The 21,864-nt window shown below is 45.0% G+C and overlaps 1 protein-coding gene and 1 long non-coding RNA gene across 2 annotated transcripts; both read right to left on the minus strand.

Annotated features, from left to right (window-relative positions):
• Nucleotides 1–15,437: 15,437 nt before the first annotated feature.
• LOC141257929 (uncharacterized) lies at nt 15,438–16,622 on the minus strand. Its single transcript, XR_012318131.1, has 3 exons — nt 16,534–16,622; nt 15,828–15,917; nt 15,438–15,602 (listed from the first exon to the last, which is right to left on the minus strand). It is a non-coding gene; the product is annotated as an uncharacterized lncRNA (long non-coding RNA).
• An 831-nt stretch (nt 16,623–17,453) lies between these two features.
• Nucleotides 17,454–18,766, minus strand: LOC141258437 (microtubule-associated serine/threonine-protein kinase 3-like). The gene is made up of 5 exons (XM_073673436.1): nt 18,632–18,766; nt 18,399–18,531; nt 18,083–18,248; nt 17,835–17,933; nt 17,454–17,584 (listed from the first exon to the last, which is right to left on the minus strand). Exons 1-5 carry the CDS (start codon nt 18,709–18,711, stop codon nt 17,454–17,456), a joined length of 609 nt encoding a protein of 202 aa, XP_073529537.1. The 5' UTR covers nt 18,712–18,766.
• Nucleotides 18,767–21,864: the final 3,098 nt, after the last annotated feature.

Genomic DNA, 21,864 nt, shown 5'->3' on the forward strand with positions numbered 1-21,864 from the left:
TGTTTATATGGATTAAATAAAGTGCTGACTTTTATGGAAAAAGGGAGTGTTGGCCTGAATTTCACATTGCTATATCACTTTTCATACTTTTGCATAGACCTGGTCAGAGAGTCTGGACATGTACAGTAACTCTGCTCTACAGACTCCGGCCACAAGGTAAGTTTAGTCTTACAGAGCCGCTATCTATCACCATGCACACTCAGCTTTTATCAGCTCAAATGTCTCCCGTACCCCTAGACTGTACCTGTTATATTTCCCCATCAACTACATGATGACAATTAGCAGCCATAAACTTAATGCATTGTAGGGGTTTTCCAGGTTTACTATATTGACCTCTTCACCGGTGGGGTTCAACATCAACTGACATCCAACAATCGGAATTATTATAAAGACATTTGTAACTGTGGACCATAGCACAGTATTGGAACTCAGTGGTTCAAAACCACAGATTGATATGGGGGGTGGGGGAGGCATTTACAAAACCTAGGTGCCACAGACATTGACTGAAAATAAGTCCCCTTAAGAAATGGAAGTCTGCACATGTGTAGGAGAACAGTGGTAGGCAGGACAAAGATACCAGTCTCCTCCTGGAGGGCAATTTTACAGACTGTGTAAACCAATGGGACGTAGATTGAGAACTGGATCACTAATGATCGACTATTATTGTGATTGTGACAGGTAATCAAATTTTTCACTAGTGTCTACTAGAGGTGAAATGTAGTATTGCATCCCAACCAGTTAAAGGATTAGGAACTAGGGATGTCACGGGTGTGTCAGGCTTGACATACAGTCATTCTGGATCCGGCTGTAGAAGGTCGCTGCGCTTGGCCTTGCAGACACCTTCTTGATCCTTTCATCATCCCTCCCACTCTAGCACCCAGCGGTGATCTCCACGATCGCCTGCTAATTAACACACCCTTTCTGGATCTTTAAATATACTCAGTTTCTCAAGAGAGTTGCTGGTGATAGAGTAAATTCCTCTGTTCAGGTCTGGAGTTCTAGCAGTCAGCGAGATTCTTCTTGGAGTTCCTTTATGGATTGTAGTTGTGTTCTCTCTGGTGTCTCCTCAAAGCTAAGTGTATCTCCTTGTCTGTTTCCCTTGTTTGTCTTTAGTTGCAGTGGGGCCGACTAGTGCTAACTCCTCCCCCTCCCTACCTAGGGCCTAGCTCTAGGGTCAGCCAGGGCTAAGGTATCCTGCTTGGCGATAGGTGTGGAACCTATTTAGGAACGATAAGGGAGTCATGGTGTTGTTAGATCTGCTTAGGGGTCTCCACTCCCCCTTTCCCTAGTTTCTGGGCTTTCCCCCTTTTCCCATTGTCGTACGCTGGGTTCTTCCCATACCTAGCATGACAAGGGATGAGCAGACCCGTGGAAGTTCAGGTTTTGGTACCCAACTGAACTTTAGTCCAAAGTTTGGTTCGGGTACCAAAACTGTACCCGAACTTGATCCAGTACATGGACCCCATTGAAATCATTGTGAACTCCAACTTTTGAGATGGAAAAATCTCACTCTCCCTCCTCCCTCCTTCTCTTTTCTCTATCTCTCTCCTCCCGCTTCTCTCCTCCCTCTCTCTCTTTCCTCCCTCTCTCTCTCCTCCCTCTCTCTCTCTCCTTCATCTCTCTCTCCTCCATCTCTCTCTCCTTCATCTCTCTCTCCTCCATCTCTCTCTCTCCTCCATCTCTCTCCCTCGCACTCTTCTCCATTTCTGTCACTCTCTCCTCTCTCTTCTCAATCTCTCTCTCCCTTGCTCTTTGTCCTCCATCTCTTTCTCTCTCCTCCCTCTATCTCTCTCCTCCCTCTCTCTCTCCCCTCCCTCTCTCTCTCTCCTCCTTTGCGCTGTCTCCTCCATCTGTCTCTCCTCCATATCTCTCTCTCTCATCCATCTCTCTCCCTTACCCTTTCCTCCATCTCTCTCACTCTCTCCTCTCTCTCACTTGCTCTTTCTCCTCCATCTCTTCCTCTCCCCCCCATATAATGCCCCATGCAGGATTTAACGTCTCACCCCCATATAATGCCCTATACAAGATGTCACCTCTCCCCCCATATAATGCCACATGTAGGATGTCACCTCTCCCCCCATATAATGCCCCATGCAGGATGTCACCTCTCCCCTCCATATAATGTCCTATGCAGGAGGTCACCTCCCCCCCATATAATGCCCCATGCAGGATGTCACCTGTCCTCCCATATAATGTCCTATGCAGGAGGTCACCTACCCCCCCCCATATAATGCCCCATGCAGGATGTCACTTGTTCCCCCCATATAATGCCCCATGCAGAATGTCACTTGTCCCCCCCCCATATAATTCCCCATGACTACATACATATAAAAAAAAATAATCAAGTACTCACCTCTCCTCACTTGCTGCCGTTGCTCCAGACTCTTCAGTGTCGCCGGCGTCTTCCCGCTCTGCGCTGTGATGGATCTGGTGCGAGCATGGTGTAAAGACATCACAGCATCCTCTGGCCTGAGACGTCACAGTGCAGCAGCCGCGGAAGAGACCAGAGATGGTGCGGAGGCACGGGGAGAGGGGCCCTGAACAAGCGGGGGTGGGTGGCGGGCGCTGGCACCGGCACCGCACTGCTCACGGGTCCCATAGCGCGCAGGGGTGCCCGACGGTAAGTGGGCCCATCCATCTCCTTAGGGCCCCAGCACTTGCCCGGGTGCGCTGGGTTCTGACGCCGGGCCTGCATATAGTTACTTTACTCAAGCTCCACACAAGTGCACCGTGACTTTTATTATTCCCGCCTTCTTTGGCTTCTCTTATTGTACTCTAGTATTTATTTTTATTTATTTATTTATTTTATTCACTTATATAGCACCATTAATTCCGCAGAGCTTTACAGACATTATCGACACTTTCCCCATCGGAGCTCACAATCTAAATTCCCTATCAGTATGTCTTTGGAGTATAGGAAGAAACCGGAGATCCCGGCGGAAACCCACGAGAATACGGGGAAAACATACAAACTCAGTATCACATACAGTATATGGATATATAAAATAGGACTCTGAGAAATGTATCTCTTTGTTTTGCAATTTTTCCTTAACGGGGCTCTCCGGGAATAGAAAAAAATAAATAACTAAAGGGAATCTTAATAAATACATTTATAAATACCTTTAATTAGCAATTTTAGCTAATTTTTGTTTAGGGATGTAAATATTAAAGAATTAATATGGTCACTGTCTTGTTACACAGAAATTAACCTGTCCTAGAATATTAGCACAGAAACTTGTGAGCATGTGCCGTAGGAATATTCCTGATATGACTTAGAGATAACCTATAACAGTGTGAGCAGCCTTTTCGTACCTTAATAGCCCTGGTATCTCCAGCCTTAGATCATATAGACAGGGTAGACATCAGTGTGAGCCGCCTCTTCTTATTTAAGCACTCCTTGTACCTCCAGCATAATATCAGATAGACATGGTGGACAGCAGTGTGAAGAGCCTCTTCTTACTTCAGCACTCCTGGCATCTCCAGTATTAGATCAGATAGATAGAGTAGACAGCAGTGTGAGCAGTCTCTTCTTACCTCAGCACTCCTAGTATCTCCAGTATTAGATCAGATACACAAGGTGGACAGCAGTGTGAGCAGCCTCTTCTTACCTCAGCACCCCTGGTATCTCTAGTATTAGATTAGTTAGACAGGTGTACAGCAGTGTGAGCAGCCTCTTCTTACCTCTGCACCCCTGGTATCTCTAGTATTAGATCAGATACACATAGTGGACTGAAGTGTGAGCAGCCTCTTCTTACCTCAGCACCCCTGGTATCTCCAGTATTAACTCAGAAAGACATGGTGAACAGCAGTGTGAGCAGCCTCTTCTTACCTCTGCACCCCTGGTTTCTCTAGTATTAGATCAATTAGATGTACAGCAGTGTGAGCAGCCTCTTCTTACCTCAGCACCCATGGTATATCCAGTATTAGCTCAGAAACACATGGTGTACAGCAGTGTGAGCAGCCTCTTCTTACCTCAGGACCTCTGTTATCTCCAGTATTAGATCAATTAGACAGGTGGACAGCAGTGTGAGCAGCCTCATCTTACCACTGCACCCCTGGTATCTCCATTAATAGATCAGATAGACAGGGTGGACAGCAGTGTGAGCAGCTTCTTCTTACCCCAGAACCCCTGGCATCGCCAATATTAGATCACCGGATCAAACGGATACCTATGAAATATGTGCTCACTCATCACCTTTTTCTGATGTGGTTGAAACCTAGCCCACGTTAGTCAATGAATAAACTGGGTAGGTGGGATTTCAAGTACATGAGTGAGTTTTGGTTGCATCCGCTGCCTAAAACGGTCAGTTTACCGCCAGTGAGAGCTATATAGTGACTATGTGGCTGTCACTGGGGTGTCTTTGGTTCGGGTTGGTTGGGTGGCTGCGTCATTATATAGCAACGTGCACTCACAAGCAGAAGATGAGTTTGCTATAAGAAATCCCAATATAAAATACCGCTTTTATATTTTACGGACTCTAAAAATTTATTTATTTTCAGCCTTAGCTAATAACTGGAACTTTTTTTTTTTATAAAATAAGTATATAACACCGGAGCTGGAGAAAGGACTACATAGAGGAATAATAAGTAATGGACCATTAATGATTAATAACATCAAATCTATAAATACACAAGTTTATAAAATTATAAAAAGAAGTCTACATGCCGCCCAGAGGATCGGGGAGCATCGTGCTTATTTATTTATTTTTTTTCAATAATTTATTTTCCGCTGTTACACTTGGCAATCAATAATTTCAGTAATAGCTGGTATGGGTCTACTGAATTGTGGTGAGGGGTGACGGAGAGCCGTTTCGAAGAATGTGGCCAGCAAGTAACTAAGACCCAATGCAAACCCTGAAACAAGGCCTCCCAAAATAATAGTGCTGATGCCCTCATATGAAGCACAGACATTTCCCTGGGCATTTACACATGGGTCCCATCAGCCTCCTGCTTCTATATTGGTGCCACGAATGATTGACATGGTTATGACCATGACTCAGTCTAATTATTGTATTTTTAGTTAGCCATTGTATAGTGTGGCGCCCCTGAGGGTTCAGTCGCCACAGGGTTACTGCACCTCACCCAGAGGTGTGGTATCTCCTTCTCTCAGGTAAGGATGGAGCACTGCCCGGGACCCCAACACCAGCACCCATCACTACACTACTCCAGGCCGGCTGGAAGGGCAAGATGTACTCTGATTTGCTGCCCCGTCCCTGGCTGGAGAAGGGAGAACCAAAGAGATTGGGTACCATGTAGTGCGTGTGGGTGGAGGACGTAGTTCAGGGGAGAACTTTAGAAAAACATATAAAAAGAGAAGCCATCTTAGATCAGTGAGTAGTCTTTTGTAAGTGGAAGAGGAGTAGGAGGGGAGCAGAGTCTCGTCAGGAGCTCTGCTCCAGAGTGGGGCCAAGCCAGGAAGGCCCAGGAGGGGAGCAGAGGAGAAGGCTTCATTAAGGAAAGGGATCCCAGGGGTATGGAAGGAGCAGGAAGCCACCCGTACGCCTGAATCTGCCAAGCGTCAGAGGGATCGGGCCGCAAGAGGGGAACCAGTCCCCGGACTGGCCGAGTACTTCACGTCTCAGCCAGAAAACCGGAGGCTTCTGCACTTCCAGGGTGCAGTCGCCGTACTCTCACACCTAAGTCACCGAAAAGGGCACCAAGTAGGTCCGGGAACTCCAAGTTGTCCAGAGGGATCACGGAGTACCCGTTCGAGACTTTACTGGAAGGAGCAGGGCAGGAGGGAGAAGACCCAGCGCGGGAAGTCGGTCTAGAGAGGAACACACAAAAGCGGGGTCCCGTCAAGCGCTCCTGATATACCTGAGGAAGTGCTGAACCCGTGTCTGGCATACGCAGTGTGACGCGAGAGGCTGACACCCGTACAGTGTACCTGAGGAACTTGAACAGAACTGTGAGTAAACTCAGATGACAGGACTCCACTGCCTCCGTCAGTTATTTCCTCTGCGCCATCTCTCCTGCACTACAAGCCCCATCATCACCACCTACCATTCTACACTGCCCTGGGGCCCGCTCCACCTGTGGGGAGCCATTCCAACCCAGCTGCCCTATCAAGCGCCCCAGAGGTCTGAAGCAGCGCTGGTACCTATTACCAGAATCCACAGGTGGCGTCACGAACTTTATAAAAACACTATAAATCCCCTATAAATAACCCCTTTTATTGACCGCCCTGGGTCACGGACCGGGTCTTCGCCACTGTGACATCATCCCCCAGCATTTATTGTCCCGACACTGGGTACCCCACGGCCCAGGGGGCGCGTCAATAGCACTGTTAGATTATGCATTGAGAACTGCATAGTGATAATATGTGAACAAAGTCCGGTACTATTTATTTGGGCGCTGTATTTTGATAATATGTGAGCACTGTATTGTAGTATTTATTTGGGCACTGTATGGTCATAACATGTGAGAACTGTAAAGTGGTGTTTATTTGGGCATTTCATAGTGTTAATATGTGAGCACTGTATTGTAGTATTTATTTGAGCACTGTATGGTCATAACATGTGAGAGGTGTAAAGTGGTGTTTATTTGGGCATTTCATAGTGTTAATATGTGAGCACTGTATGACAGTATTTATTTGAGCACTGTATGGTCATAACATGTGAGAAGTGTAAAGTGGTGTTTATTTGGGCATTTCATAGTGATAATATGTGAGCACTGTATGACAGTATTTATTTGAGCAATCTATTGTGCTATCTTGAGAACACTATATAGCCGTATTTATTTTGGCTCTGAGTGGCACTGTTATTTTGTTGCTAAAGAATGGCACTCTTATGTGGGCACCATCCTTTATACCTTGTATAATGTAGCACTGTATCATATCTTATTTGTATATAAATTGTTGGCGGGGGAGCTAAGAGAATAAGCCTCACACGGTACCGTGCCTCCTTAGTCAGGTCGTGACCCAAGTGCAACCTTTTTCTCTGCACCCCATGTATTGCATGCCTGCTTATAGACCAACGTATTCTGCACCACGTATCACTCTCATCCTCCCTGCGGAGGTCACGCTAGAATCTCAGATAATTGCACAGTGTGTGCCCTTATGGGCAGGGGCGTACTGGCCCACCGTATGATCGGGAAAACCCCCGGTGGGCTCCGGGGTCCGATGGCCATGCCCCTAAGCCCTGCCCCCACACCCACTGGGCCCTGTACAGAGAACAGAGGACCCCCCCGGTTCGCTAATCAGATAGGCAGCACTGCCGATATGATTAGTGATGGGCCCTCTGCAGCAGCACAGCAAGGAGACCGGTCTCCCTGCTCTGCCTGCTGCCGCAGTGCCCCTCTGCCGCCTCTGCCGGCGCGTGCGCAGGAGGTCAGTCTCAGGGCGATGACGTCATCTCTGGGACTGCTTCCTGTGCTCGCTGTGGAGGACGGATCCGCCGTCGCCCTAGGCAGCGGCTGCAGGCCTGCAGCTCATCTCGACGCGTGAGTGTGAAAAGCAGGGGCCGGGAGGGGAGGAAGGGATAGGGGGGAGGGGTGACTGAGAGGACCCCTGGCCGAGGCTGTCAGTAAATGCTACTGGGCAATGGGCATGATTATCATCATGCCCAGCCTGTCCTGCTGCCAACCTCTCGTTACTGTTACTATGCCTAGCAGCATGTACTACCACCAGTGGCTGGCAGGACATGCTGGGTGGGCATGAAAGTACCAAGGAGGCTGGCAGGACATACTAAGCATGAATCGGGCTATGGGCGGAGGAGAGCGGTGCCAGCGCCCGCCCTTCTCCCCCGCTTGCTCAGGGCCCAGCAGCCGGTTACTTACCTCTCCTCCTGCCTCCGCAGATCCGCTGTATTTCTGCTCTGCGCTCCCTGTGACATATCAGGTCAGAGGGTGCGGTGACGTCTTTCCACCGCGCCCTCCCCTGAGCCATCACAGGCAGCGCAGGGCGGGAAGATGCCGGCGACGCTGGAGTACGGACCTGAGCAGCGGCAGCAGGTAAGGAGGAGTGAGGTGAGTATTTGATTATTATTTTTTTTAATGTATGGAGGCATTATATTGGGGGGGTGATATCCTGCATGGGGCATTATATGGGGGAGTGACATCCTGCATGGGGCATTATATGGGGGGGTGACATCCAGCATGGGGCATTATATGGGGGGGTGACATCCAGCATGGGGCATTATATGGGGGGGTGACATCCTGCATGGGGCATTATATGGGGGGGTGACATCCTGCATGGGGCATTTTAAAGAGGGGGGTGATATCCTGCATGGGGCATTATAAAGAGGGGGGGTGACATCCTGCATGGGGCATTATAAAGAGGGGGGGTGACATCCTGCATGGGGCATTATATGGGGGGTGACATCCTGCATGGGGCATTATATGGGGGAGGTGACATCCTGCATGGGGCATTATATGGAGGGGGGTGACATCCTGCGGCGCTGGAGTCCAGACCTGAGCAGCAGGTGAGGAGTGAGGTGAGTATTCGATTATTTATTTAATGTATGGAGGCATGGGGCATTATATGGGTGGGGTGGTGATATCCTGCATGGGGCATTATATGGGGGAGTGACATCCTGCATGGGGCATTATATGGGGGGTGACATCCAGCATGGGGCATTATATGGGGGGGTGACATCCTGCATGGGGCATTATATGGGGGCGGTGACATCCTGCATGGGGCATTTTAAAGAGAAGGGTGACATCCTGCATTGGGCATTATAAAAGGGGGTGTGACATCCTGCATGGGGCATTTTAAAGAGAGGGGGGGTGATATCCTGCATGGGGCATTATAAAGAGGGGGGGTGACATCCTGCATGGGGCATTATATGGGGGGTGACATCCTGCATGGGGCGTTATATGGGGGGTGACATCCTGCATGGGGCGTTATATGGGGGAGGTGACATCCTGCATGGGGCATTATATGGAGGGGGGTGACATCCTGCATGGGGCTTTATAAGGGGGGACGACAGCCTGCATAGGGCATTATGGGGGGGGGACAGTCTGCATGGAGCTTTATATGGGGCCAGTATCCTGTACAGAGCATTTTATGGGGGCCAGTATTCTGTATGGAGCATTATATGGGGGCCAGTATTCTGTATGGAGCATTTTTGGGGGGCCAGTATACTGTGTAGAGCGTTATATGGGGACCAGTATCCTGTATGGAGCGTTATATGGGGGCCAGTATTCTGTACGGAGCATTTTATGGGGGCCAGTATTCTGTATGGAGCATTATATGGGGACCAATATCCTGTATGGAGCATTATATGGGGACCAATATCCTGTATGGAGCGTTATATGGGGACCAATATCCTGTATGGAGCGTTATATGGGGGCCAGTATTCTGTATGGAGCGTTATATGGGGACCAGTATTCTGTATGGAGCACTTTTTGGAGGCCAGTATACTGTGTGGAGCGATTCGCCGGTTTCTGAGCTATTATAGAATTTACAATAGATATCACTCATGTAATATAAGAAGTGAAATCTTTGCATTGTACTATACTTATATTTCTCTGCGGTATCTGTGCATCATGAATCGTGGTATGTGTTAAAGGGGCCACTGAGACTCTTTCTCCCAGGGCCCAGAAAAACCTGGAGCCGGCCCTTTGTGGTACTATCATGCTAGTACTACTACCACCAGTGGCTGGCTGGCAGGACATGCCATGTGAGCTTGAATGATAGTACCACAGAGGCTGGCAGTACATACTGGGCAATGGGCATAATAATACCACAAAGGCTGGGAGGACATACTGGGCAATGGGCATGATAGTACCACCAGTAGACTGACTTGGCGGTCTCCAGGGCTCCGTCTCCCCTTCTCGCTGCTGTTAGGCTGGGTTAACATTGCGTTTATACTGTGCGTTACAACGGATCCGTTGTAAATCAGCGCAGACGCAGTGTACTGTAGACTTGCATTGCAAAAATAGGCATGTGTTTGAAAGTATGCATTATTTGCAACGCACAGGAAAACATGGTCGGCGGCTGGAGGCCAGCTGAGCACTTCTCTGACAACTGTGTTCTAGTGTCATTCTGTGCCTGCTCATCTCTGTCAGCAGGGGTATTTGTCTGATGGCAAAGATGTAGCAGAGCTGGAGACAGAAGATCCGTGGATTACCTCAGAGCGAGGATTTTGTTTTTTATTAAAGATGGAGTCCCTACATGTGTTTTTTTCTGTTTACTAGAAATTCATGGTGGCCATGTCTAGTTTGGCGTGACGCCATGAATTTCAGGCTTAGTGCCAGCTGATAATACAAAGCTGGTACTAACCCCATTATTACCCAGCGTGCCACCCCCACCAGGGCCGCTGGAAGAGCCGGATAAAGCGCCTGGAAATGGTGCTATGATGAATGCGCCAATTCCAGGGGTGGCTGCGGGCTGCCATCTTCAGCGTGGGGGGCCCAGAATGCTTGGACCTTACCATGCTGAGAATCCCAGCCCCCAGCTGCCTGGTTTTTACCAGGCTGGCGATCAAAATATGGCGGGAACCCACGTATTTTTTTTTTAATTATTTTTTTAAATAATTTAAAACAACATTGGGCTTTCCTGACTTTTGATCGCCAGGCAGCTGGAGGTGGCAGCCCGTAGCTGTCTGCTTTATCTGCGCTGAGAATCAAAAATTCTGCGGAGCACTATGTCATTTTTGTTTTATTATTTATTTATTTTCACACTTCTATATGTGTGACAGTCCCAACAGCCAATCACAGACGCTGACACAGAGAACGGGCCTCTGTGATTGGCTGCTTGAGTAACCTGAAAGCAGCCATACATAGTACCATACTAGAATGTATGGGCTGATTGTAGATTACTCAAACAGCCAATCACAGACGCCCATCCTCTTTGACAGCATCTGTGATTGGCTGTTGGGTCTGTGACATATAGAAGTGTGAAAAGAAATTTTTAAAAACGATGTAGCGCTCTGCAGAATTTTTGATTCTCACCGCAGATAAAGCGGACAGCTACGTACTGCCACCCCCAGCTGCCTGGCTTTACCTTGGCTGCCGATCAAAAGACAGAGAAGCCGAATATTTGTTTTAAACTTACTTAACTTTTTTTTTTCCGCCATATGTTGATCGCCAGCCAGATAAAACAAGGCAGCTGGGGGCTGGGATTCGCAACATGGTAAGGCCCAAGCGTTCTTGGCCCTCCACGCTGAAAATCGCAGCCCGCAGCCACCCCTGAAAATGGCACATTCATCATAGCACCATTTCCAGGTGCTTTACCCGGCTCTTCCAGCGGCCCTGGTGGTGAGTGGCACCCTGGGTAATAATAGGATTAGTACCAGGCCAGCTTTGTATTATCAGCTGGTACTAAGCCCGAAATTCATGGTTTCACGCCAAATTAGACATAGTCACCATCAATTTCTAGTAAACAGAAAAAAAAAGATTTTTTTTTTATTAAAAATAAAAGACATTTAGGGACTCCATCTTTAATAAAGAAAAATTCTCACTCCAACGTAATCCATAGGTCTTCTGTCTTCAGCTCTGCTAGATCTTTGCCATCAGAGAAATATGTCTGCTGACAGATGAGCAGGCACAGAATGACACTGGAGCACTGTTACTGTGTAGTGCGGCGCTATGTTTCTTTTTTTTGTCATTTAATGCAGTGTAGAAATCTTGGGAAAAGTGTGGATTGTGCTCTGGAAGTGATCAGTTATAGCTAACTATGTTATTTTCTGCAGAGATAAGTCCTGCCTAGAAGATGGGATATATCGGTCTGCAGATAAAGAACTTCACCTAGAGACATCACTGGTGAGTATGTGTATTACCTATACACACACACTGACACTATACACAGAGCTCCTGTGCATAATGTCACTGGTGATCACTGTATTACGTCTACACTGACACTATATACAGAGCTCCTATGCATAATGTCACTGGTGATCACTGTATTACCTCTACACTGAAATTATATACAGAGCTCCTGTGTATAATGTCACTGGTGATCACTGTATTACCTCTACACTGACACTATACACAGAGCTCCTGTGCATAATGTCACTGGTGATCACTGTATTACCTCTACACTGACACTATACACAGAGCTCCTGTGCATAATGTCACTGGTGAGCACTGACACTATATACAGAACTCCTGTGTATAATGTCACTGGTGATCACTGTATTACCTGCACACTGACACTATATACAGAGCTCCTGTGTATAATGTCACTGGTGATCACTGTATTACCTGTACACTGACACTATATACAGAGCTCCTGTGTATAATGTCACTGGTGATCACTGTATTACCTCTACACTGACACTATATACAGAGCTCCTGTGCACAATGTCACTGGTGATCACTGTATTACCTGTACACTGACACTAAATACAGAGCTCCTGTGTATAATGTCACTGATAGTCTCTACATTATCTGTACACTGACTCTATATACAGAGCTTTTTTACATTTTCATGATCAGTCACTATCTGGTGCCATTATGTGCCATGGTCATGGTGTGGCGGTATTTCTCCCTTGTATGTGGTATTATTCAGACAGTCACTATGTGGTGGTAATATGTGGTCTTCTCATGGTGTGGCAGTATATATACCTTGTACTTGGTTGTATTTGATCACTATCTGGTGGTATGTGTTCTGGTCATGGTGTGGCGGTATTTCTCTCTTCTCTGTGGTATTATTAGTCTAGGTATAGTGGATCGTTGTCAGTCATTTGTTTTTTCGGATATTAAGAATGGGAACATTCTTTATTTGCAATACATATTAAATACTTGGATGTTTAACCTCTCCCTGTGTTGTGACTACTACACAGCAGCAGAGATTTATTGGTTAATAAAGTTGATTCATTTTGAAAGAGTTTGTGGACTTATGTTATTCCTATATACGCATGGTGCTGGTGGGCCCCAAGGTTGATTTTTTCCTGGTGGGCCCCAGGTACTCCAGTCCGGCGCTGGTGCCAGACAGTTACCTCCTCATCTGTCCTGCTGCTGGCTGGGAGTCCTGTACAGTGCAGCATGTAGTGTGATGTGAATGCCACACTATGGAGATGCTGCTCCTACTACTGCCAAGTGAGGATCTCACCTCCCCAATATGGTGCCCTCAGGAGCTCCCACAGGGCATCACAGGCCTTAGTATGAAGCAATGCTAGATCATTGCCATCAGAGAAATATGTCTGATGACAGATGAGCAGGCACAGAATGACACTGGAGCACTGTTACTGTGTAGTGCGGCACTATGTTGCTTTTTTGTCATTTCATGCAGTGTAGAAATCTTGGGAAAAGTGTGGATTGTGCTCTGGAAGTGATCAGTTATAGCTAACTATGTTATTTTCTGCAGAGATAAGTCCTGCATAGAAGATGGGATATATCGGTCTGCAGATAAAGCACTTCACCTAGAGACATCACTGGTGAGTATGTGTATTACCTATGTTGAGTATATGTATTACCTATACACACACACTGACACTATATACAGAGCTCCTGTGTATAATATTAATGGTGATCATTGTATTACCTGTACACTGACACTATATACAGAGCTTCTGTGTATAATGTCACTGGTGATGACTGTATAACCTGTACACTATATACAGAGCTCCTGTGTATAATGTCACTGGTGATCACTGTATAACCTGTACACTGACCCAATATACAGAGCTTTTTTACAATTTTATTATTTTAGCATTATTTGTCACTATGCTGTGGCATTATATGCTTTGATCATAACATGACGATATTTGTCCCTTGTATGTGGTATTATTCAGTCACTATGTGGTGGTAATATGTGGTCTCATGGTGTGTCAGTATTTATACCTTGTATCTGGTAGCATTTGATCACTATGTGGTGGTATTATGTGCTTTGGTCATGGTGTGGCGGTATTTGTGCCTTGTATGTGGCATTATTTGGGCACTATGTGGTGGTAATATGTGATCTGGTCACGGTGTGGTGGTATTTCTGCCTTCTATCTGGTAATATTGGTCTTGGTAGAGTGGATTGTGGTTGGTCATTTGTTTTATCTGATATCAATAAGGGGAAACCTCTTTATTTCCAATAGATATTAAATACTTGGATGTTTAACCCCTCCCTGCCCTGTGACTATTACACAGCAGCAGAGATGCAGTTGCAGAGGTTCACCAGAGAAAGCAAGTTGGCATTTGGTGAGATTTTCACCTCTGTATTTATAAGACAAAACCAGGAGTGGGTGAGAAATTCATAAAACATTACCTCGGATTGCTCCACTCCTGGTTTTGTCTTATAAATACAGAGGTAAAAATCTCACCAAATACTCAAAGTGCCACAATCTTCTGACAGTGCTGATTCCACCAATAAATAAGTGATCACCTTCCCAACCTGTGCATCGCTGATAACTTGTTTTCACCAATAAAAACCCTTTAATGCAAACTACAGTAATTGTACATCGCATTTCTGGTGAGCGCACAGTGATGGGCAGAAGCGGCCAATATAATGGGTATAACGGCTAACAGGTATTTGCAAATAGCTGAAGGGTGGGTGGGCCCCTGGAGTCAATGTCCCTGGTGGGCCCCAGACACCCCAGTCCGGCGCTGTTGACAGCAGTGTCCTGGGGGTCTGAAATGCTTCCTGGGGCGATCCCCATGCTGTCCCCATGTCATTTGAGCACTGTCACTATCGTTTTGGGCACTTTTTAGGCTTTCTACAGACTGTCGGGGGTGCCGCCGCAAAAATGCTCGGGTCTCCCATAGACTAACATTGGGCTTGTTGCTCGGGCCGAGCACCCGAGTATCACGTTGAGCTCGGCCCGAGCTTCGAGCACCCGAGCATTTTAGTGCTCACTCAACACTAATTGCCACTCTTCGTAATGTGCAAACAATGTCTTCTTCAGGTGGATTCCACCTGGATCCCTCATGAAAAGCACTAGATAAAAATGTAAATGATTGAACATATGCACTGCAATATAAAAACAACTTGCTGTGCATTGTGTATTTTTCAGTCTTTTTCAGCTTCTTTTATCCGCTTCCAGCTTTGAAAATTATGAAGTGGTTAAAGAAAGTGATCGGTTCATTCTGCTGGTGGCTTCTGTTTGGAAGCCGCTCACTATTTTATATGTAGTTAACAAAAACACTGATGTTTTCCTTAAGTGTCTTCTTATAAAATAAAAAATCAGTGGGTATGCTGGTGTCTATAAGGTGCTGTGTGTACGTACCCTTAGGAATAACAGAATCTCTGGTCATCTCCTCCATTTTTGGCCAGAGTTTAGAGGATTAATGGGAGACATAGAACCGCTATTCTCCAGTTTGGGATCTAACCCTTCAGACATACTATATATGAGGTATAGTATTAATATACCATAAAAGTCAGTAATAATCAATTAAATGCAAAAAGACATTAAACAATTTTAATTTTTTATTTCTTTGAATTAAAATTGCATGGAAGGATGAAGACAAGTTCTTGGAGGAGCCTTCAACTTTTGCACGTGTCTCTTGCTGGTCAGGAGGCCACAGGTAGGTGGTACAACTCCTTCCATACAGGTACAGCATTAATGGTGGATGTGCTGTAGTTTCTTCAGAGCGCTAGATTTGGGGGTTTTCTGTCCTCGAGATGTCAATGGTGCGTTGGTGGCAGCAGCCAAAAATGCAGCTTTCTCTGACAGCACGAGCAGCCCTGGATAATCCACGCCGGCAGGATGTTATCATCCGGCGGAAGAGAGAACCTAGGAGAAAAGATGTAAAACTGATGTAAGTAATGGGACTCCATATTAGAGGACACTACTGTGGTGTCACTGTAACATGACGTTAGAGGAATCTCATCATACAGAGGAGCAGAATCATTGTCAGCCATCATACATGTGACAATCCCACCACTGACGGATAACATCTGCTCCATATGACTTCTTCTCACTGACGTCATACAACATGGAGATTATCGTCACACTTACCTCGCCTAGTTTCCCCCTCTTCAACTTTCTCTGTTTTTAGTTGTTTTCTCAGTGTTCGAAAATATTTTCTTCTCTTCTGAACTGGAGATTCTAATCAAAAAGCCAGAAAAAAATGTTGATTATAAACTCCTAAAAGATGAGCTTTGTATCTTTATAGAGTTATGCAACTGATTAATATGAACCTGTAGCTTTTCTGGGTTCCGGTGGTGTCTCCCCAAAGAACCATGTCCCCATATTAATATGACATTACTTTCAGCAAGCCACGGTGTTATATAATCAGTTGGATAAAACTTCATTGTAACTTTAAAGAAGACCCATCACCAGGTCAAAAGTGTCCAAGATTCGCTCTTATTTTATGTCGGCTTCTCCCCTGAGTATTCTGATATTTGTTTTCCTAAAATCCACAGTACGGTTGTAGAGATATGGGACTTTTTATTTAGTGTTAATTATTATGGTCTTTATCATGTGGGCGTGGTAACCTAAGGGCACGCCCCAGAGGATCCTGTGAGCACCGCCCCTTTGTAAAGAATAAAAATTACCACTAATTACAAAGGCCCATAACTCTGGAACCGTATGGGGGATTTTAACAAAACAAAAAATAGAATACTCAGGGGAGCAGAAAGAATAAAGGAAGTAATTTTAGAGCCTTAATATTTAAATTTTGGATCATAGGCTATAATTGGATGGCCTATAAACCTGTACATACCTGACAATGAGGGCGAGGATGACTCACTGTTTTTAGCAGTAAAACACTGATTGTCTCCAACAGTTTTGGAAGGGGAAGATTCTTTCTGCCTGTTGGTAGAAAAAAGACACGTAAATTACAAGGAAAAAACAATAGAATAACGGAAGAACACCTGTCTGTAAGGTCAATTAGGACAACATAGAGGAGATATCCTGCTCAAGACCACATTTTACCAGCAAGAATGGAGTCTAATTAGTAATATTGGCCTGTAGTGAGTTGGAAATGAATGGTTGGTCGCAACAATCAGCTGTTATTGAAGTTATCACAAGTAAGACCCACAGAGATTGTGTAGTCATGGTGTGGTGGATGCTAGATTTAGATTTGTGTTACTCGTATCTTGTATTTGGATCCGACATATATCAGGACTAAATCTCATAATAATAATAATCTACTCACATTTCTGAGCATTTTTCATTGATGTCTGGGGAACACCCTGGAGGTGACATAGGCTCTTCATTGCCTCCATCACTGTTCTCTTGGGAACACTGTGGAGGTGACATAGGCTCTATATTGGTCATCATCCCAGTATTGGTGATATATAGCTAAAACAGATAAAGAAATATAAAATAGATATATTTAATTATTTTTTGTAATTATAGGTTTCATACATTTTATTAGCCACATACTTACTTTAGAAGACCTTTGATAAGTTGATGCAAAGTTTTTGATTTCTGGCCAGTCATTGTCCTCACTTGTGTCCCCCTCATCTGAATTCATATGTTTGAAGCTGCTGCTTCGAGCTAAAAAATACAAGTGTTATTAGAGATTATTAGTATAATACCCAGACAGTCACCATGTTATCACTAATAATGATGGGAACTGATTTTGACATAAAATGAAAGACAAGACACACGTCAGTTTTCTGCAGATGACGTCTCATTTTACTTACTGATAAAGTAGCGGGTGTCCTCATCTGACTTTAGGTCAGGAACGAACAGGGGCTTCTGACTTAAAAGGTTGTCAAAGTCTAAGTCACGCATAAATGGATGAATTTTGATCTCATTTGCGCCTCCTGGAAAAGGAAGACAAGAAAGAAAGTGATAGTCATTGTCAGAGAAACTGCTCCATATCTGTAGAATTTATGTTAATCTGAACTGAAGATGTAACAGAGCCGACATAAAGGAAATATATTGAACATTATAGCATGAAGAATGGGTAATAGACAAGTAGGTGGAGTACAGAACCTCAGTGCTGATCCTCGTGGAACCCATCATTTGTCTATTCACGCTGTAATAATTCATTGATAATACTATTAATATTACCTGTTCCAAGTCTCAGTGCTGGAATTTTTCTGAGCAGTTGAGTGATGATGCCTCGAGCATTAGTTGGAGGAAAGTAATTACATCTCCAAGGTATATCATCTGTTATATAAAAAGCAAATATTATAAGAAATAAAACCTCTACATTTATTTTCATAAAAAAAAAATTCCTTAACAAAGCCTGAAAAAACTACAGAACTATTCAAGTCAAATAACAGTGACATCACAAGCATTCAGATTATTTTACTTACCCTGGATGATACTGTGTAAAATATTCCTTCTGCAAGCCCCTGTAAATGGTGGATATCCAAATAGAAATTTATATAGGATGATCCCTATTGACCACCAGTCAACAGGCCTTCCATAGCCTATCTTTAGGATAACTTCTGGGGCCATGTAAGTAGGGGTGCCAGCAGTCTGGAAACCAACAGAAAAAGGAGATGATGATCAATAAATATAATTGCGACACATAACATCAGTGGAAATGTTTTTCTAGAGAAATTATAAATCAGAGAAGGAGAAAGAGATGAGATCTGTAAAGTACAAGACCCTATAAGTAAAGCCTACCTCTTTATCAAGGAACTCTTTGGTGATGTCCTTAGTTGGAGTCTTGTAGAAGTCTGAGTTTGGTCTCATGAGGCCGAGTTTTGAAACCCCAAAATCAGTGACCTTAATATGTCCTGTTGATGTTATCAGGAGGCTGTGAAAGAAAAGATGGTGTCAGCACCAAGTAATAACCCACAGACTGTATAAGAAACTCTAACTTTCTTCCCCTCTAATATGCTAGAGGGGTCACTTACTTCTCAGGCTTCAGATCTCTGTGCACCACACCATAGCTGTGCAGGTATTCCACAGCAAGGACCGTTTCCGCAATGTACATACGGGCCAAGAGGACTGGTAAAGGACCCCTGTGCTTTAGAAGGGTACCACAGTCACCTCCTACAGGAGAAAGCAAATATGAGAACTGAGGGTTTGTTACAATGTAAATTACACATGATGAGTGGGAATGTGAAAAAGGAGGAGACATTGGGACAGGATGGTCTATATATACTGTATAATGTAGTGCGTATACTGTATACTGCAGATAGACCCTATACATAGAGACAGAGCCTCATCTACGACCCTCTAATTTTTTTCTCTGTGAACGTTCTTATCTATAAAAACTCTTCAAAAAGACAAATCTTCCTTTTACCCATAGTGGAAATTGCTGCCGTGCTCAGCGAGGACATACTGGGGGACTTTCATAGAGATCAATGGTTTTTCAGGCATCTTGGTAACAGATGACTTATAATAATTGCAAAGAGGACATGTAACCGTCCATGTGGGCACATTGTGGTCATATATAGGTGCTAGGATTAAGCAGACGTGGGCTGGATATAGATACAATGGATGTGTCCTACCTGGTACATACTCCATGACCATACATAGATGAAGTTTAGTAGGAAAGGAGCAGAACGTGGAGACCACAAAGGGACAATCTGCGAATGCTGAGATGTCCCTCTCCAGAAAGGCCCATTCAAGCCTCTTTGGCTTTTTCAGGTTCTCCTTGTCCATTTTCTTCATAGCGCAGACTTGGTTTGTGTCTTTATGGCGAACTAAGTGGACGGCCCTGGAGAGGAGAAAAAAACATGATTTACTATAAATTCTTATTAACAATCTATCTATAGATCTCATCAAATGATCTCCTGTATTAATGATTAATGTGGGGCCATCACTAGAAAACCATGTCTATAAATACATAAAATAACACTCCACAAATGATCACCAATGGGGGGTCCTCATCCACGTCACATCCTAACTGACCTGAATAGTGACAGATAGATGTGGACCGTGATGTGAACTCATAATTTGTCCATGGGAACATAACATGAGAAGGACGCAGAGACATCGTCATAAGGAGCCCTGGGAAATATATATAATACCAAAGTAAAGCTCACCCAAAGGCTCCACTGCTGATCAGTTTGATCGGTTTATAGTCGCTCTTACAAGGATTTCTCCCCAGGTTCAATGATCCGATCGCGGCCTAAAAAGGAATAAGAAATGACATTAAGACATAGAAACTGCAGGGGAATAAAAGCTGAAGATGCAGGAACGTCTCTCTTCTATATTATGTCCATGATGATTACACTGCAGCAGATGTAGGGGATGTGATACAAGCCGGACCCTGCACAGACACTATTATATTATAGGAGATATCCCCCTTATACAAAGACACAGGCGGAAATACAAACTCCGCACCACTGAGTACAGACTGTCCTCACAGATGATGAAGCCACAGGGACAGGTGGCCATAAAATACCCTGTGTCTGCCTGGAGTGGACATGGAGGCCTCCACCATCATAAATCCGACCTTCTGCTAAATGGCTGGTAATCTGGAGAAGATCAGACAACAAGGACATGAGATGTAGACCTGTGTCTGCCTGGAGAGGACAGGGAGGCCTCCACCATCATGAAACTGACCTTCTGCTATATGATTGGTAATCTGGAGAAGATGAGACAAGGACATGAGATGTAGACCTGTGTCTGCCTGGAGCGGACATGGAGGCCTCCACCATCATAAATCTGAGCTTCTGCTATATGGCTGGTGATCTGGAGAAGATCAGAGAACAATGACATGAGATGGAAACCTGTGTCTGCCTGGAGAGGACAGGGAGGCCTCCACCATCATGAACCTGAGCTTCTGCTATATGGCTGGTGATCTGGAGAAGATCAGACAACAAGGACATGAGATGTAGAAGATGATAGATCCTTACCAGGCGCTCCACTGAGTAGGCCGGATACTCCAGTACAAGCAGGACATTTTGGGCCAGTTGTTTAATAAAGGCCAATTCTCCACTTTGGGATTTTTCTTCAGCCTATAGAGATGAAAACAAAGAAGAAAGGAAAATCATGAGAGAAAAAGCAAAACGGAGGAGGCCATTTATATCACCATGTTACTTATGCTATCTACACTACAAGTACTACATGACAACTGACGAGGGATCCGGTCGCTTGTAAACCTTTAAATCCCCACGTCCTCCCTCCATACCCAATGTATGTATATAAGACACATGGCTGCTTGTGACCTGTGTAAAATGGCCACAGCAGACTCCAACTCAAAACGCGGGGTGACTGCAACAATGATAGCCCCACAATTATATACAGTAGATATCTAATAGGCTTTAAACCAGAAGAAAAACAACACCTAATTAAGAGTTAGACCCTAGCCGCACCACACCGACACAAGGGTTAAGGCATTAATATCCCACATTAATACCACTATCCTCACAGGACTGAAGTCCACTAGTTATATTGAGATGTAACCAAAGTCACTATTCCCCCAACAGTAACCTCCGTCCAAAGGACATCACATTTATCAAGACTCTGACCCAAACCTATCCCCCACCGCTGTGACCGTCCCAAAACCTCTACTTATCAAGTGCCAGCCTTCAAACTTTCCTCCCATCTCTTTATAAGGGCTGGTTGGATGCTGGAACGTGAAACTCCTACCTTCTTCCTTTTATTGTCCCCCTGTAACCCAGCTCCTCAACTCCTTCCCGCAAATGTACGGGTTATTAACATCCTGGAAGGGTCCTCACATGTGGAAGGGGCTCAGGAGCTGAGCTCCCCAAACATGCGTATATGAAATAGCCAGCATCTGTCCCTAAAAACCGTGGACAACGCAGAATTCTTCTGGTAACCATTTAAATAAAGCTGTCAGTCTGTGACAGTATCATTTCAATTGTGCATGCACCGATGCCTGAGCACTCTTGCTTTCATCGGCCCTCCACAAGGCGATCACAGGGGTCTAATGCATTTCTAGGACAACCAGGGGTCTGCTGAAGACCTCCGTTGCTGAAACCACGGTCCTCCTTGTGAAGCTTAGCTATAGGCTGAGCTCCAGAGGAGATCAAGATTTTCACTATATAGCGCAATACTGTAGTATTGCAATATATAGTATGAGCGATTTGCAGGATTAAGTCCCCTAAGGGAACGAAAAAAAAAATTAAAAATAAAGAAGAAAAGATTTTAAAAAATGTTAAAAATATAAAAG

This window comes from Phyllobates terribilis, unplaced genomic scaffold (genome assembly GCF_046119375.1).
Source record: "Phyllobates terribilis strain yellow unplaced genomic scaffold, ASM4611937v1 Scaffold_3__8_contigs__length_932513732, whole genome shotgun sequence".
NCBI classification, from domain to species: Eukaryota; Metazoa; Chordata; class Amphibia; order Anura; family Dendrobatidae; genus Phyllobates; species Phyllobates terribilis.